General features: G+C 39.9%; 1 protein-coding gene across 41 annotated transcripts in view; it reads right to left on the bottom strand.

Moving 5' to 3' along the window:
• The window catches only part of CELF2 (CUGBP Elav-like family member 2), a 448,556-nt gene that overhangs the window by 8,516 nt on the left and 422,562 nt on the right, over positions 1 to 17,478 (bottom strand). For 15 of the 41 annotated variants that reach the window (XM_083183415.1, XM_083183416.1, XM_083183444.1 and 12 more), the window contains 3 exons: positions 12,696 to 12,827; positions 7,916 to 8,113; positions 2,712 to 2,879 (listed from right to left, as the gene is read on the bottom strand). In XM_083183415.1, coding sequence (XP_083039541.1) covers positions 2,712 to 2,879; positions 7,916 to 8,113; positions 12,696 to 12,827 — 498 coding nt within the window. The remainder of the gene's footprint in view (positions 1 to 2,711; positions 2,880 to 7,915; positions 8,114 to 12,695; positions 12,828 to 17,478) is intronic. The other 26 variants (XM_083183454.1, XM_083183457.1, XM_083183432.1 and 23 more) reach the window with 7 other exon arrangements.

Raw genomic sequence — 17,478 nt, 5'->3', positions numbered from 1 at the left:
AACCAATCAGATTCTGTCTATCATTTTCTAAGATGGCGAAATGACAGATAAAATCTGATTGGTAGCTATGAACTACATCACCTCTTTTCATTTTTAGAAGTTTTAGTAAATCTACCCCAATGTGTTTAGAGATAAATCACAAACCAACCAATTTCTAGCTACCATTTATCAAACACAGCCTATAACAAGACAGCTGGTACTTTGGGGCCTAATGTATGTGGAAGAGGTACACTATGGTGAACCTGTCAACCTATTGACCATGTCAGCCATATACAGTACATGTTGACCTATTGACTGTCGAACTATGGACTGGAACTGGGCCTATGTGTCAAAGCAAGGAGAGAGGTAAATGACTAACCAGTCAGCTCCTGACTGACATTTTTCAAACAGCCTTTAACATGACAGTTATGAGCTGATTGGTCTTTACTTTTTTATCTCTCTCTCTTCTTTATCACTATCCAAAGCTTAGTACATATGCCCCTTATTTGTTATACAATATGTAATTTTTTAGAATATCTGCTAATGAATGAGCTTCCAATATTTTTTATTTCTTATTGTATTAATGTAAAAAACCCCTCTTCCTTGACATCTAGTTTTTTCCATATTTCAATGTTTTGTTGTGTCTAAGCATTTCTAATTTGCCTTACAAGTTATGTTTTTGAAGCCTTGCCTTAGTCCACTGAGAGTATAAACATGCATAGATTTCCTGAATTATTCCCAAACCTTATAAGTTTACAGCTTCAACCTTGTTGAAACTGTTATATGAAGTGGCTAAACTCAACCATGATGTCCCATTTAGAGGCTCTTTAAGAGAGAAGTAGGCTCTGATTGGGGGATGCAGTAAATTTGCCTGGCGGTCGGGATCCCGGCGGTCGGAATCCCGACCGCCGAAATCCCGAAACTTTCTCCCTCCGTCGGTGTCCACGACACCCATAGAGGGAGAATAAAATAGCGTGCCGAGCGTAGCCAGGCACCGGGCCCGCTGCGTGGCGAGCGCAGCGTGCCCGCAAGGGGGGGGGCGCTCCACGTCCCCCCCATGTCGGGATTTCGGCGGTCGGGATTCCAGTGTCGGGATTCCGACCTCCGGGATTCCGACCGCCGGCATTACATATCGGATCCCCGATTGGGCCCCTATTCTCTGCCATGTGCAGGTCTCCCAGAACCCAGGAACACCAATAGCCTAAGTAATACAGAGATGGGCAATGCAGGGAGGTGTGGCCTATCCCGTCCTCAGGAAGCCATAACACAAGACACACTGGGGCGCTGATGTGGGGGCTGTGGCCGCCGGCAGGCGGTGGGTGAGATTGACAATTACACCACTGCACATCCTTTAGGGAGAGAGAGAGCAGTGACTGCGCTGGGCTGGGGAGAGAACTGCTTCTGCTGCACTTACTGCTCGCTACCCCGGCTATCTACAATGATGAAGGAGGAGGGTGGCAAGTGGGCCCCTAAAATAGGCTGTGTAAAGAGTACCTGCCTCCAACTCGTTGCCACTGCCTATACCACATTCCTGGGGGCATCTGTATTGCTCATGGAGAAGTCACCAGAAAATGGCCGCAGTGGCTTTTTCCCTCTGAGATTTGTTGCAGCTGTGCAGACAGCTATGACCCAACAGAGAGGTGAATATAGTTAAATGAGTGCAACCATTATAGATACACCAGTGGTTCAAACCTAACTTATGATTCATAAGCTGCAGTTATATGGAGCTTTCTGCAGTACTGAATGTGGCACAAACAGCCCCATCCAGGCTATTAAGAATGTGCATTACTTCTCACTATGAAATCTATTATTCATTAGGCTACAGATTTCATTGTTTCACCTAGAGAAACCTGAATTTTAAATAAAACTCACAATAAATATGGTATCATGACACAAAGTTTAAGCTGTAATAGAAAACTTCAGCTGTGTAGTGATGATCTGAATTAGATTTATAATGTTGACAAGAATTCATAATTCATAAAACACACTTTAATTTTTTTTTCTCTAGTATAACACCATTGAAAAATTGCATGCATAATGGCAAACCTGAAAGTGGTTTTATATTACTGTACAATAATAACACTTTGGGAAAGAAACAAATAAAAAAGGTCTAAAAATGAAAGTGAAGAACAGATTCAAAATTCTCTCTACCTAGACTTTCCTCTTTTTTAAATTCCTGTATTATCTACATATCTATAATTGATTAATGTTTGTGTGTGTATGGATGGATGTTCCACGATAACTCTTGAACTAATCGTCGGCACACTTTGCACAGTACATTATCATCTTAATTGGATGACCCCTTAAAGGTACTGTCATAATAGTCCATGCTATTTCTGTTATTTTCATGATCAACAACAGGGGAGTTGGTGGTGCGCCAGTGGTTCACCGCTGGAGGCACTACTGGCGCATCCTTTCTTTACAGTGGCTTACACGGAAATTTCTCGAAAGAGCCCGCTCCTGCAGAGCAGCTCAGCCCGAGAAATTTCAGGCCATACCACCGAAGGGGTTAAAGGCCTAGAAGGGTCCATTAAATGAAAAACATTTTTACTTTATAAAATTTTTAAGAATTGGATAAGCATACACTTTTGCCCGTCCGTCGATATGTACTGGTACAAATACACCATTTATTTAGTATCCTAGGCTATATAAAAACAAATAGCAGCATCTTGATTGACAAAGTACAATGTATGTGTGGTCATGGATTCAACAATTAATGCTATTTTACGTACCAAAGCACTTGCTCAGATTGGTCTGTTTGTCAATGAAGACTTTAGCAGAGATAACATTTCCAAAAGGCATAAACATCTGCAAGATGTCCTGGTCACCAAACTCTTGGGGTAGATGATAAATAAAGAGATTTGCACCTTCAGGACCTTGAGAGGAAGAGAAAAGGAGGCCTGACTTCACTATAGTTAGAATCTCTTTTCAGACATCCTTTAAATATATATATACACACATCTAAAGTACTGCACTAAATGTATTACATTAACAAATTACAATTAATCAGTGGCGGCTCCAGAGGAGAGGCTGCTGCCCAAAATTCAAATAGGGGACCAACCACCAGTGAGTCCCAGCCAGCGATATATGGCAGTGTTTGGGGTGTCAGTTCGTGCAGCTCCCCTATTTGAATTTTAGGCTGCAGCCCCACCTCTGGAGCCGCTGCTGCAATTAAACATAGTACAATGAAGATATAATACAGAAAATATAAAAAAAAAGTCAAAATAAGTATGTTTGTATCACTTACAATGTCAATGATTGTGATGCAGTGGGCAAGTAAGAGGATGTGGCAGCCATGATAACACACGGCACCAGAAATAGCTGTTTGCAAGGGATACCTACAACTTGTTCAGAATCAGAATTCGATAAGCAGTATGGTGCACTCCTGAAGATAGATAACGGATGTTGGCAAGAGTGAAATGCTATTCAAAGAGCTGGCAGTACAAGTGTACACATGATGATATTTCTTAAAGCTTTTCACACTTGCCCAGATCCCAGCACCTGCCTTCAGCAGTTCTGTTGATATTTGCTGATACTCTGATTCAGATAATCTGAAACTGCCTAGGTTTAAAGGTGCATATATTTGGAAACCTATGCAAAAGTTATTGCAAGACAGTTGCTGGCCTTTACCAGTAGAAATTACATCAGATGCAAAATGCATTAAAAAGAAAAATTGACTTTAGAGCAAGTAGAACTCCCCTCTATGTGTAAACCCCCCCCGCCCCAAAAAAAATAATAATAATAATAATTGTCTGGCTGTTTATCACTCTCCTTTTAGCACTTTTTAAGCTTAGTGCATCTGACCCTAGGTCAACTAGACCAGGGGTCCTTAAACTATTTTGCTCTGGGACCCCATCAGACAATAAAAATAATTACAGGACCCCAGCAAGTGACTGCAGAAGGTCATCACATGTGTAGTCAGCAGACAGCACATGCATGGCAGCAAAATGGTGGCACTAAATGATGGGAGGAGTCTGAAATAACAGGCAATTCAACACATTTTTCAGACGCCTTGCATCAGTCATGACACCATGCTGAGAAGGTCGGGACCCACGGTTTGAGAACCACTGAACTAGACTATTTAGAAGCCTAAAACACATCATTAACTCTTTGAGTTCCAACATCTGAGAGAGATGTGCAAAATACCCGCCAGAGTTTGTTTTCTAAATTCAAATTTAAAAAATGTGTTAAAAAGATTATATTTCCTATATAAAGGTAAACATTACAGGTCATTATGATGAATAAAAATGTTTCCATGGCAATTTTCACACCTATTTTGACAAACGCACTTGGCACTCAAAGAGTTAATATACAAAATGGAAAAGTGCAATTAGACAGTAGTCTATTACAACAATTTTAGCACAATGCAATTTGGTAACTTTTAAATATATAATCATATAACACCATTTCCGTATAGCCCACATTTGTGCATAACCTGCTCCCCTTGCTGTTCTCAATAAACAATCAAGCTGTACAGTATATGTGTGGGAGTGGAAAGGGTTACAAAAATACATTTACAGTATCACCAAATTACAACTACAAAGGTCTCACAAAAGAAAACTAGCTTCATTTGCAGTCTATCCCAAATGTTGTACAAACACAATTACAAATTTACAACTGATTTAAGCACTTTATTATATTGTAATCAGTTTCCAGGAGAAAATGAAAAATGATTTGTGCTTTCAAAAATGTCAAGTGGTATTTTCAAGATCTAAAGTCTGTCATTTGGGATGGCAACAAGAAGATGAACAATATTGTAGTCAATATCCCAGTTAATTTTCTCACTGGGAGATATGATAAACAGAATGTAAACAAACACAGTTTATTTACTGGATGGAAGTCTGAATGCTGCTTTCAGTAGTGAAAGCTGATGAGTTCATGGGATCAGATGGTATAGATTCCGGGATATGAAAGTAGCTTAGAGGTGTGCTTATAGCACCACTACCAGAGCTGTGCAAGCAGTCACTATTGACAGATGTAATTCCAGATGACTGGCGGCTTGCAGATTTAGCCTCTCTGCACATAAGTGGAAGCATGGTATAATCAGATAACTACAGGCCAGTGAACCACATATCAAGTATGGGAAAATGGGAAGTGTTGCAGGCATTTGAATATTTTACACAGCAAACTATTTTAGCATTAATATAAGAACAAGAAATAATATATGTAAGGGAAATATGATACAGGATTTGTAGCCTGAGAGACAAAATATGAGTATATATATATATATATATATATATATATATATATATATATATATATATGTCAGTCTACATCGGAGACCGGCGCCGGCAGCCGCGGGTGTGAGCTGCACACTGGGGGGTGCGTCTGGCGTGTGATCTACCTGATCACGCCTCTCTCCTCAGTGTGCGCACCTTCTGTGTGCCGATCAGTGTGCACACTGAGGAGAGAGGCGTGATCAGGTAGATGACACGCCAGACGCACCCCCCAGTGGGCGGCTCACACCTGCAGCTGCAGGCGCCGGTCTCCGATGTGGACTGACGTCGGCACTCTGAAGTCATCACTGTACGCAATCCCAGGCCGGACGGCTACGTGCGTGTACAGGGGGTAAGTACATTTACTTTGAGAGTATAAATGTGGTGCACTGTCACTTGCTATTTATGTGTGCCCAAGTTCTTGATAAAAGTCTAGCCGATTGAAACGTCGAATGGAGAACCCCAAAGTGGTTGTGTCTCTATACTTATTGGTCTTCATTGCATCCTTGAAGGCACCCGGGCAAGTAGACTTTTACTTAATTGGTGGAGTGCCAGCCCGCTGGTTCCTGTATATGTACAGGTATGTACTAGTAAGCCCGCTGTAAGCAAATGCTTCGAAAGCTAGTCTGCTACCTTGTGATTGCCTCTGTGTTTGTGCATGTGTGAGTGAGAAAGAGAAGTACAGATAGAGCGGGCCATCACACACTAGATGATATAGATGATTTTTATATATATATATATATATATATATATATATATATATACATACATACATATACACACATACAAGCACAAAGAATAAAAAAATTGACATTTGTATATAATAAAATTAATGTTATTATGTTTTAACTTAAAAGTTATACAATCTGTTAACAAAAGCAAATGCATAACATCACATCAACATCAACATGGATTGGAGACAATAGTTTTGGTCTAGAAGTATATGGCATTTAAATGTAAAATTTGAAATTCGAAAAAGCGCATTCAGCCCCATCTGGACTGCATTGTCACATCTAGGGAATGTGCATCTGTATTAAAAAAAAAAAAAAAGATCTACCGAACCTACTGGGCGTGATTCAGGGGCGCATCCAGTGCAGATATTACCTGAGTGTACGTATAGAGGTGCTGTTGTAATTTATTTCAGACATTGGGCCAGATGCACTAAGCTTCAAAAAACTTGAGAGTGATAAACAACCATCCAATCAGCTCCTAGCTGCATACCTCCCAACTTTCCGGCTGCAGAAATAGGGACACTATTCTGTCAAATTGGGGGGGCTCCGAACTGCCCCCCCGCAGCGGGACACCTCCGGCCGCGGGTGGGACAGCGGGACAGGACCCGGTAATCGGGACTGTCCCGCTGAAATCGGGATTGTTGGGAGGTATGTAGCTGTCATTTTTCAAACCAAGCCTGTAACAATGTAGTTAGGAGCTGATTGGCTGGTAGGGGACTATTGAAACTAGCATTTGCATATTATTGTTCCAACAAGAGCGAACATAGCTGCATCCATCTCTGAATCAGTCCTGTTGGTGCTTATGTCGTTCTTCTTTAGATAGAGTCCATGGTACTTGTGTGCTGTACAAGTGCACACATACTGTACCTCAAGGAAATATATGTATTTGAATAAACTGTGTGACTGCATGAAAAATATATCCTACAAATCTTATCCTAAGACTCTTGTAGCATTCCTAACATTTTAGCAACAGCACATAAAACAAATAGATCATCAGCACAGATGTGCAGACAGCCCTATAGTGTCTGTATGTACAGCCCCCTAAGGCATCATAACCACTACAAGTGCCTCTACGTACTGTACAACCATGAAATACACAATGGATGCATTGGGAGAGAAGAGCTGGCTGTATAAAGCATTAGAACATGCAATTTGCTTTTTATTCTAGTTGCTCTGAAAATTTAAAATATGCTTATTGGGATTTGCAATGCTCTTGTTATATTCTCACTTGAATGTGTGGGGAATAAATCCCTAAACAGTGACTATGTGAAATGTAACAATATGTGGGAAATGCAAACTAAGAAATAAACTCAAAAGGTATTTTATGCTAAATAACAGAGCTGTGATAAATTATTTAAGCTCTAATTATGTTTCCAGAAATAAATGAATAAATTACAAACATTAGTAAAATGTTGGGCTATACAGTAGTATGGTTACATTACAAAATAATGTTTGAGAAATGTATATTGAAGCATGAAAGGAAGCTGGGGAATTGAACCAATCGCACGGCCTCTAATGTGTTAATGATTGTCATATCACTAATTTAAAAGTGACAGGTACGGTGAAAACTCCACATGCAACTTATCTCAAGTGACCTCACAAGGGATGACAGTGCAGTATGAGGTTCCCAGTCTAAATAGGATCTTGTTTAATGTGTTTATTTCTCACACGTTACATTTTGATAAAGTGCAGTGTTCAGGCCCAGACTGAAGACTGTGAAAACATATTGTGCGCAGTAATCTCATTCTCAAATACGGTCCATTCAGCAGAGTGGACCGAGCAGTGCATCCTAGTCTACCATATCTTCTTATTGTGTAGGCTCATAAATATGACAGTGTCATTTTTCTCTCGGATGTGGATTGAAAATAAATCTAATGAAAATTCAATAATCTTGGAACCCATCAATCAAACATCCCCTTATGCTGCATTATTTTAAGCAATACTTTGGATAAACCCATTTGCAATGCTAAATTCTTTTTAAACTCTTACCTTCCTTCTGACTGCCTGCAGCACTCTGCTGTTGTAGCAAACTCTGACTGTAAAGTGTTGGCAGTGCCGCCGCAGCATACTGCTGAATTCCTGAGTAGGCCTGGGTGAGGGCATCCATTGTACCAGCTGTACCGTTCGTCAAGCCTGTGGCACCGAGTCCTCCATTCAGAGCAGCCATACCTGAGAGCATTTGAGCAACTTTACAAAAAACCCAACAATAGAGAAAAAAAATTGCACTTGTTCATTAGTGCTTTCTAACAATATTGACCATTTTATACACCAAATATGACTGCACTGCATGCAATAATGTGACCACTCCAACAAGTAGAAACTGATACAACAGTACTTTAAACAATGGTGATGTTTTTCAAAGACATGCACATTTCTGGTAACAGGCAGTACAGGTTTATCATTCATTTTTTCTGCAACAAGGAGCATGCAATAATTCAGCTCTGAAATAGAACAATGATTTGTATATTATCTTCCGGTTTACTTAAAGTCAAAGGGCCTGATTCGGACCTGATCACAGGTAAAACATTCAAAGTACAGTATGCACTCAATGTTTTATGTATGAGCATTTATCCTGCTGGTCACCGGGTCGCATGCAGATTCTCGGGACTGTGAAATACAGCTCCTCTGATCCCGGCAGTCATATTCCAACAGGATTCCAATGTAGAAATAGACAGTGTCTAAATAGACAGTCAGTGGGTTGACACCATATGGTTGACATTCATTATGTCGACATGGTCAAAAAGTTTACAAGTTGAAAATGTCAACAGGTAAAAGGAAGAGAGTGTGTACGGTCATCAGACACAAAAGGTTGACAGATTCAAAAGGTTGTCATGACAAATGGTCAACACTCATGGTTTGTTTATATTTCACATCTTTTTTAACTTTTGCTTAATTTGCTGTACCACCCACATGGACCATGATGGGAATTGTTATCTGAAGCGTGGTAAGCCAAGAAAGCCCATGAAGGTATACATTAACACTGGTTGTGGTCACAAATGATGAAACTTACAAAATTACACCTCAAATAACTTTAACAATTTGTGTTGACATTTTGACAGACAACCTAATGTACTGTAGATTCACCATATGGGGTTGACCTAATGACTGTCTATCTAAATACTGTAAATCTTCTAAACCACCCCCCAATCTGACAGATATTATGAACAAACATTGGGATGGTCAGAAGTCTGATGGTGCGATCAATGTCCACTCAATGGTGTGCCTCAATAGACAGCCCATCCTCTGCCTCATAATAATAGAATAATTGTGTGTGTTAGTAGTACAGAGGCTTCCAAGCCTTAATCCTGCCCTGCCCTCTGCAGTGTAATACCCAAAATAATGCTAGGTATTCCAAGTACCGATAAAAAGATCCATGTAACACTGCAAAAATTATTTGGTGGAGTGTAAGCCGGTGAAGCACCTACTGTACCTGTATATTAATTCTTTGTTTAAATCAGTGGTTTCCAAATTTTTTGTGTCATGGCACCTTAGAGTATATCATTTTTTTCATGGTACCTCTAGGCTAAATGTTTAGAAAAATTATAAAATGTAGTAAATTATCTATCTATCTATCTATCTATCTATCTATCTATCTATCTATCTATCTATCTATCATCCTTAGGTTCAATTATGTGGTGCTGGACAGGATTAATTTCTGTTTGTCCACATTTTGTTTGTTTTGCAGCCATAAGCACTAGTTTTTCTTAATCTAAAAATGTTGAATTGGTTCTGTACAACCAATCCAAGGCACCCTTGATAATGGTTTGATGCCCCCCAGGATGACATGCCACACAGTATAGGACAGGGGTTCCCAATCTTTTTTTAATCAAGGCACCCCTAGAGTATCAGAATTTGTTCACGGCACCCCTAGGCCAATTTCTTTTTTTTTTATTATTAGATTGGGTTTATATGCGAATCTTAGGGTCAGTTATGTGGTAAATGGTAGGATTTGCTTCTGTTTGTACATATTTTATGATTGGCAGCCACCAGCACTGGTTTTTCTCATAAATAATTAACCATTAATAATTTTAGTTGGTCCTGGACCACCAATCCAGGGCACCCCTGCAATTGCCCTGAGGCACCCCAGGGAGCCACGGCACACAGTTTGGGAACCACTGGTATAGGAACCACTGGTTTAAATGCTTTATTATCTTATAATAGAGTTACCTTATGATAGACTAAAATTAAAAGTTACCCAACTAGATCCTGAAGTCACTCTAAAGGTACAGGTTTAAAGGATAACCTTTCTTGGGCACAGGTGACTTAATAAGGATCTCAATCCATTTGATTTAATCATTTGTGTTCAGTTATGAATATTCTTAAAACCTGGACTGTTAGGGTGCTTTGAGAACCACGTTTGGGAACCACTGCACTAAATTATAGAGTGCATCAATCAAATGATTCATGAACTGTAACTATGTTTTTATAATTGTTCATCCTTTAATGCAGACTTTTCTTTTTTCTTTTTTATGTGTGCGTGCATTTCATCCATGGCTCAAAGTATCAGCATTATCAATAATTGTTTTGCTAATAACACTCTATCAATAATTTCCTTGTTCCATTATTTTAATTAGGCAATACATAATCATTTCATATACAAAAGCTGTTATAATAATTGCAAACTGACTGACACTATACTGTATTCAAGCTGCACAGATGATATATGGATGCTGTTGGGGACAATTGTTAATAATGTGACAGTTGTTTGTGCTAATTACATTAGACAATGATACAGTTCAGGATAATACTGCCTCTAGAGATGTATCACTGCTTCACTGCTGCGCTGCTATTCAGATTTAAGATATATACATTTGACATTCCCAAATCCAAAAAATAATGAAAATTATTTGTTATGTAGCAAGTTAATAAAAAAAAATGTGGATGAAGATTTGTAGTGTTTCTAGTAGAATCCATGTCTGTATTACGTTAATATTATATTTATCACCTATAGAAGGACAATGGTATTTATGAAATAGTACTAATAATAATATTGTACAGTGCACTGGGCCAGATTCATGTTTGTAAGTAAAGCATAAGACGCACAACTGGGCAAAACCATGTTGCAATGCAGATGGGGCAGAGGTAAAGTGCAGAGAGAATAGATTTTATAACATTTGTATAACATTTGTGGGTACTTGTGTATTTTGGCGGCGCCCATCGCATCGCATACCATAACGCATGCGATGGTATGCGATGCGACGCAATTTTGTTGGTTAGTGTACGATGGCATACAATTTTCAAATTGTATGCCATTGTACATGGCATACAATGCCATACGATGCGATGCGATTAAACATTGTATAAGCACCCTAATGGGTGCTTATACAATGTTAAGCACCGTAATGGGTGCTTACAATGTTAAATGCACCCCCACGCCACCCCCCCACTATAAACGTGAACCCGAAGCGTGGCGAGCGCAGCGGTACGCGTCCTACGATCTTTTCATACCCCCACTATCCACGTCGGCGTGGAGTTGAGAATAGATTAGTGTGGCGAGTGCAGCGTGGCGAACGCAGCGAACGCAGCGAGCCCCGCGAAGGGACGCGGATACCTGTGAAGCCCACAAAGGGACGCGTTTACCTGTGAAGGTATCCGCGTCCCCTCGCCACGCTTCGGGCTCGGTGGCTCGCTGCGCTCGCCACACTAATCTATTCTCAACTCCACGCCGACGTGGATAGTGGGGGTATGAAAAGGTCGTAGGACGTGTACCCCCGCCCCTCGTGGGCTCGCTGCGCTCGCCACGCTTCGGGTTCACGTTTATAGTGGGGGGGTGGCGTGGGGGTGCATTTAACATTGTAAGCAATCATTAGGGTGCTTATATGATTTTTCATCGTATAGGGGGTCAAAATCGCGTTGCATCGCATGCCATCGGGTACATGGCATGCGATACGTTCATCGTACGATGCTGAAATCGGGCGCCGCCAAAATACACAAGTACCCATTTGTGGGCTACATGCAAAAACAGCCAGTATTTACCCTTATTAAGTCTGTGTATGTAAATATCAAATAAAATTTTGGCTACAAGGGATGGTGACAAAGCAAACTGACAGGCATTTCTTGATATGCAAGGTCTTGCTTCCTGCAAACAGACCACTGCCGAACCGGACATCAGGCAGGATTTGCGAATGCAGGAAGAATGATGCGCTGCTCTATCTGAAGGCCTGGCCAAGCAGACTTGGGAGAAGGCTTAGATGGGGTTAAATGCAAGGCCATGTCCCATGACAATAGGCAACCTCCCTTTTATAAGCATGTGCACTGCAGGCCTGCACATACATATATAATCCCACGGCAGTTTTGTAGCCCCCCGTCTCTCCCTGATACAGACCATGCCTTGGCAACTCCATATACTGCACAGAGGAGTCACATCACATGTACAATAGATGCAGAAGCATGACAAACTGGAAAATGTTTGTCCCTTTACATGGGATACCTAAGGCGTATGCCCTAACCAAGTAATCTCAGGTGCAATGGGGGTAAATAAGATATGCATAACTGCAACAACTGAACTTGGGAAAAGTGGTCCGATTTCAGATGATTCAGAATTAATATAGGTGTTTGAAGAGCATGTCATGCCCACATAAAGCCAAATTTAGAATGTGTTCCCTGTTATTTTATCCCAGTAATGCTGGCAATTAAACATGTAAGCAAGAATGACAAATGCATTGTAAATTATTGTGTTAATATTTCATTTTTGCTTTTGAACAATATAATAAAATAATCACACAAAATCCAATGGAAAATGCCATCCACCACAGCACTAAATACTCACTGTTTACGGTACCTGCTAGTGCATTAATATTGTTCAATCCCACGGTGGCCCCAGCCAGTCCCTGTAGAGTGCCTAGAGATGTCAGCGAATTCATGGCAGCTCCAGCAGAGGAGTTAGCAGTTGATCCAGCCACTGGAAAAACACATTAAAAGAAAAACAGTTTAACTCACTGAGGAACCGCAGGTGACTGTGACAGCAGAAATACATGGCTACATTTCCTGTGATGTATCATGTTAATTTACTATTTATATCACAAGTGATTTCACCTGCTATTATATGATGTGCACACGTATTACCCTGCTTTTGTTGAATGCATATAATAAAGAAAGCTAGAGGGAACTATTACCCAAGGTGCTCTATACAATGTTCTAGCCAGCAATGTGTTAAACAGTGAACAGTCAAAAGTATCTAATCCTGGCCAGGATTCATTGTACAAAGCATATTGTACATGGACTGAAACCCGTTAAACATTTGAACAAACTGAAATGAGAATGTGTGAAAGAAAGGTGCTTGCACAGCAGAAAAATGTAAAATCATAATAAAGCTCAGCTCCCTTCTGACAACATGAAGCCAGAGGTACCGTTCACAGAGAATATGAAGCTAGAGACCTTGGCACTTGTTTCATCTTCCAGTTCTTATCATTGTCTTGCCCTTCAAGCATCGTAAAAGGAAGACATTAATAGAGCTAACCTTATCGGCTTCCTAGGTAGAAGTTTTTTCCCTTGCTCTCTACTAGTTCCGAAAGTTAAACTTATTTTTTAAAAGGGCAAAATATTAACCAAAATATGTAATATGACTGTATGTTCTTCAATAGACGACAACCTGGCTTACATTTTAAAAATATATATTCATTTGTTAAAGATAAAGTGACATTTTGCATCAAAAATACAGTCGAAAATGTGTCTGTAGAAAAGCATTTAGTGGGGCACTCAGATCTCTTTTATGCCACACTGTAACATCACAAGACAATGGGAATCTTGGAGATAGAGAGAGTAGTAAAATACAGTGTGTACAAGATGTGCAGTATTGTATCTGGACAATGGGGGTTATTCTGGCTCACTCGCAAAGGCACAATCACTCTCTAATGGACAAAAGCATATACACTGCAGGTGGGGCTGATGTAATATGTGCAGGGAGAGTTAGATTTGGGCGTTTTATTGTTTTTGTGCAGGGTAAATACTGGCTGCTTTATTTTTACACTGCAATATAGATATCAATTTGAAGTACAAACCCCACCCAAATCTAATTCTCTCTGCACATGTTACATCAGCCCCACCTGCAGTGCATATGGTTTTGTCCATTAGAGAGTGATTGTGCCTTTGCGAGTGAACCAGAATAAGCCCCTATGTTTTAATAAACTGCATTTCCCATTTAAACAAATATATTTAAATGTACAGTAAATAACAAATATAGAAATAATTATCTTCCTCTTTAAAGCAATGTATAATGTGAATAGACCAATGGCCTCACTAATAGTATTAGTGGGAGGGATTAAGACAATTAGAACTAGCTGCTAACCAGCCTCATGAATGCTGATTTTTACACCTGGTGTTCAGCAACCATAAATGATGTGCCTCCTAGCAGCCAAATCTTCATTGTTATCTGGCCAAGTACCATTTGCTTGTAGACACCCATATGAGCTTCACCTGTCCTACTCCAGTATACTGCACAAGTTTGATTATAAAACATAGTTGCCCACTGTTTTGGTTCCTTTGGGAAACTCATGATTTATTAGGTAGTCCCCGGCACCCTTTAAAGAGTGGGGATCCCTCTCATATCCCACCCACTTCATAGTGAAGTGGGCAGAATACCATGAATTTAGGGTCCGAAGGGAAGGGGCAGTACTTAATGATGTGGTTCAATGGCAATTGCGTCATTTTTAACTCTGTCCCCTTCTGAAATGAGAGGACGGGACATAATGGCACGATAGTCTGGTCCTGCTCCCTTCCATCTGCTTCTTCTAAAAGGATATATATACAGTACGCTATAATTTTTTTTAGAATAATACAAAGACGAGCACTCACATCCTCTCAGCAGTCACCCCATGTGTGCGACCCAATGCTAAGCCCTGACACCATTCAATTATATGGGCCAGTATCTGTGGTGGCTGTGAGCTGCCTATCACAGCATGGTTCCAACTACACATGCACAGGTCACACAGTGTTTTTAGCCCCTCCCATCTCTACTTCTACCTCTATAGGTATATATATATATATATATATATATATATATATATATATCTTATATATGAAACATTCTTCTAGTCATGTTAGTTTTCACATGGAATATGGTCACTAGGTCTACAAGCATTAGGTCAACAACCATTGGGTCAACACCACTAGGTCGACATGCATGAAGGTCAACATGACTGAATGTAAGCGGCATTGTGTTAGGTCAACAGGGTCATAAGGTGAACACAAGTATTAGGTCAACAGGGGAAGCTCAACAGTCAAAAGGTCGACAAGGGCTTTTTAATTTTATTTTGAGCCGACAGGCAGTATTTCATGCCCTACCATCCACTAGGGCGTGGTGCGAGAATAAAAAAGCATGGTGATTGTGTCAACATTTGAATAAAAAAGAGAAAAATCCCATGTCGACCTTCAGTCATGTCGACTGTCATGCATGTCGAACTAGTGTTGACCTAATGCTTGTCTTCCTTGTCAACCTAATCTATCCAATGATACATACCCGCTGACACAATGCATATAGTGTAGTACATTGCTTATATGAGTTTAAGTAATTGAACTGAATGGTGGTCACTGTGATGCTGTGTGTGCTGTATGGTGGTTTCTAGGATGCTGTGTGTGCTGTATGGTGGTCGCTGTGTGTGCTGTATGGAGGTCAATCTCTGAATGCCAAGTGTACTGTATGGTGGTCGGTCACTATGATCATAGGCCCTGGAACAGAGTGCCAAGGGGGTGGCTCCATCTTCTCCCAAAAATTCAGAGGTGCAAAAGTATTGGGTCCCAGTCTGGTCAAAGTACTGTTTATATGGAAATTTGGATTTTAAATCTAATTCTTACGTATTGTAAATCTGAATTCTGGGTTTGGATTGCAAAAATGACATGATTTTAGTTGTTTCTATAAAGTTTTCAAGAAATGCAAAACCAAAGATTCAGATTTTAATTCCAAACTTTAAAACATAACATTTGAGGGTGGTTTTAGTGTAACCAAAACATGAGAATAAAATTAGAACCAAAACACGAGGCTCCATGTACATCTCCAATTTATTTACTTATAATCAAGTTCTAAATGAAAAGTGCCAGATTTAGCAATCCCCAAACCTGCTGGAAGCATAAGGTCTTTTTGTGTCAAAAATGCATATGTTACACGATAAATGTCACACTCTCCACAAGAATCTATGTCACTAACATTATGAAACAAACAAAGCAATAAATATTATATAGAAATATATGTTTACTATAAGTCAATCATTTATATGTAGTGGTTCTTCCAGAAATCATGAAACATCCAAAAGGGCCCCTTAGTTGTCAGGGGCCCCAGTGCAACGCACCTGCTGCACCGATGGTAGAGTCACCTATGCACTCAGTGGTAAATTTAGTAAGATGGGAGTTCTATTGAAGATGTGATTGCCCACAGCAACCAATCAGATAACATCTATTATCTTCTAGAAGGTACTAAAAAAATGGGAAGCAGAATCGGATTGGTTGCTATGGGTGACATCCCATCTTCAATAGAACGCCCATGTTAATAAATTAACCCCTCAGTATCCTGTGCATTTCATCTTACTGTACTGCACTGGATCCCACCAATGCTATTACTAAATCCATCTGATAGTGGCACCTAAACCATTACAAAATCTTTGGCATATACCCCATGCTGAATAGGTCATGGCCCAAAAAATACAGGATATAGAAGTGTTGTCAGTAATCTGAATAAGCAGCTTGAGATGTCTTCCTGAAGAAAACCAAAGTTACAATGAATAGAATGGCAAATACATCATTATTATTATCATTCCACAAGTACAAGAGGAATGAAATAAAAGCTACAGTATGTAAAATAAAGAACTAATCTGATGTGAAGCATAAAAAACCTATTTATCCCCATGCTGATACAGCTGTGGTGTTGTCTAACACTGAGTAACCTACATATGTCAGTGTAGTCACAGTGGCTTCTGGGTTTGTCAGTTGTGCACGGTAATGACAATGCGGTAGCAGCTTATCTCTGCATGTCTTTATTGGAAATTTATTGTGCCTCTTGTACTTCTGACAGACTCGGATTGGGCAGTGGCAGAACTTTTAAATTGCATTTCTTCAGTAGCTCCCAAGACAGCAGCTAATACGTAAATAACTGTATTGAAATTTGCCTACTTGAATTGCTTCTCGTTCTAGCTTCTTTCAATAAAACCACAGTAGGCCATGCCTGTGTACCTTATAAAAATGTGGCCACTAAGGATTTCACTATTTATTCATGGCAATTTAGCCACCGTCTCTGTTAATAATGTTGGTGCAATAAAAAAGTAATGACATGTCTGTATTGTAATGTTGTAGGTCAAGCAGAGTGACATTATTATGTTACCGTTAAATCAATGTTATTTGTCAAGGGCTGTATTCTATCAGTAGAGCGTATCTGCTTGAAAATGTGGAGCATAAAAGAAATGACCAAACAAAGTAGTATTCGGTAGTATGTCTGATTAATGAAGGAAACATGGAAACCGTTTATACCTTGTTTTAATTTCCTAAATGACACAGTCAATTTGATGCACCACCTGTGTTGTCTTTCTAGGTCTTTCAAGACAATCGCCTACATTTATATGGTTTCA

The sequence above is a fragment of the Crinia signifera genome, chromosome 4 (assembly GCF_055691185.1).
Source record: "Crinia signifera chromosome 4, ASM5569118v1, whole genome shotgun sequence".
Classification (NCBI taxonomy): Eukaryota; Metazoa; Chordata; class Amphibia; order Anura; family Myobatrachidae; genus Crinia; species Crinia signifera.
This window is presented reverse-complemented; position numbering and strand designations above follow the sequence as displayed.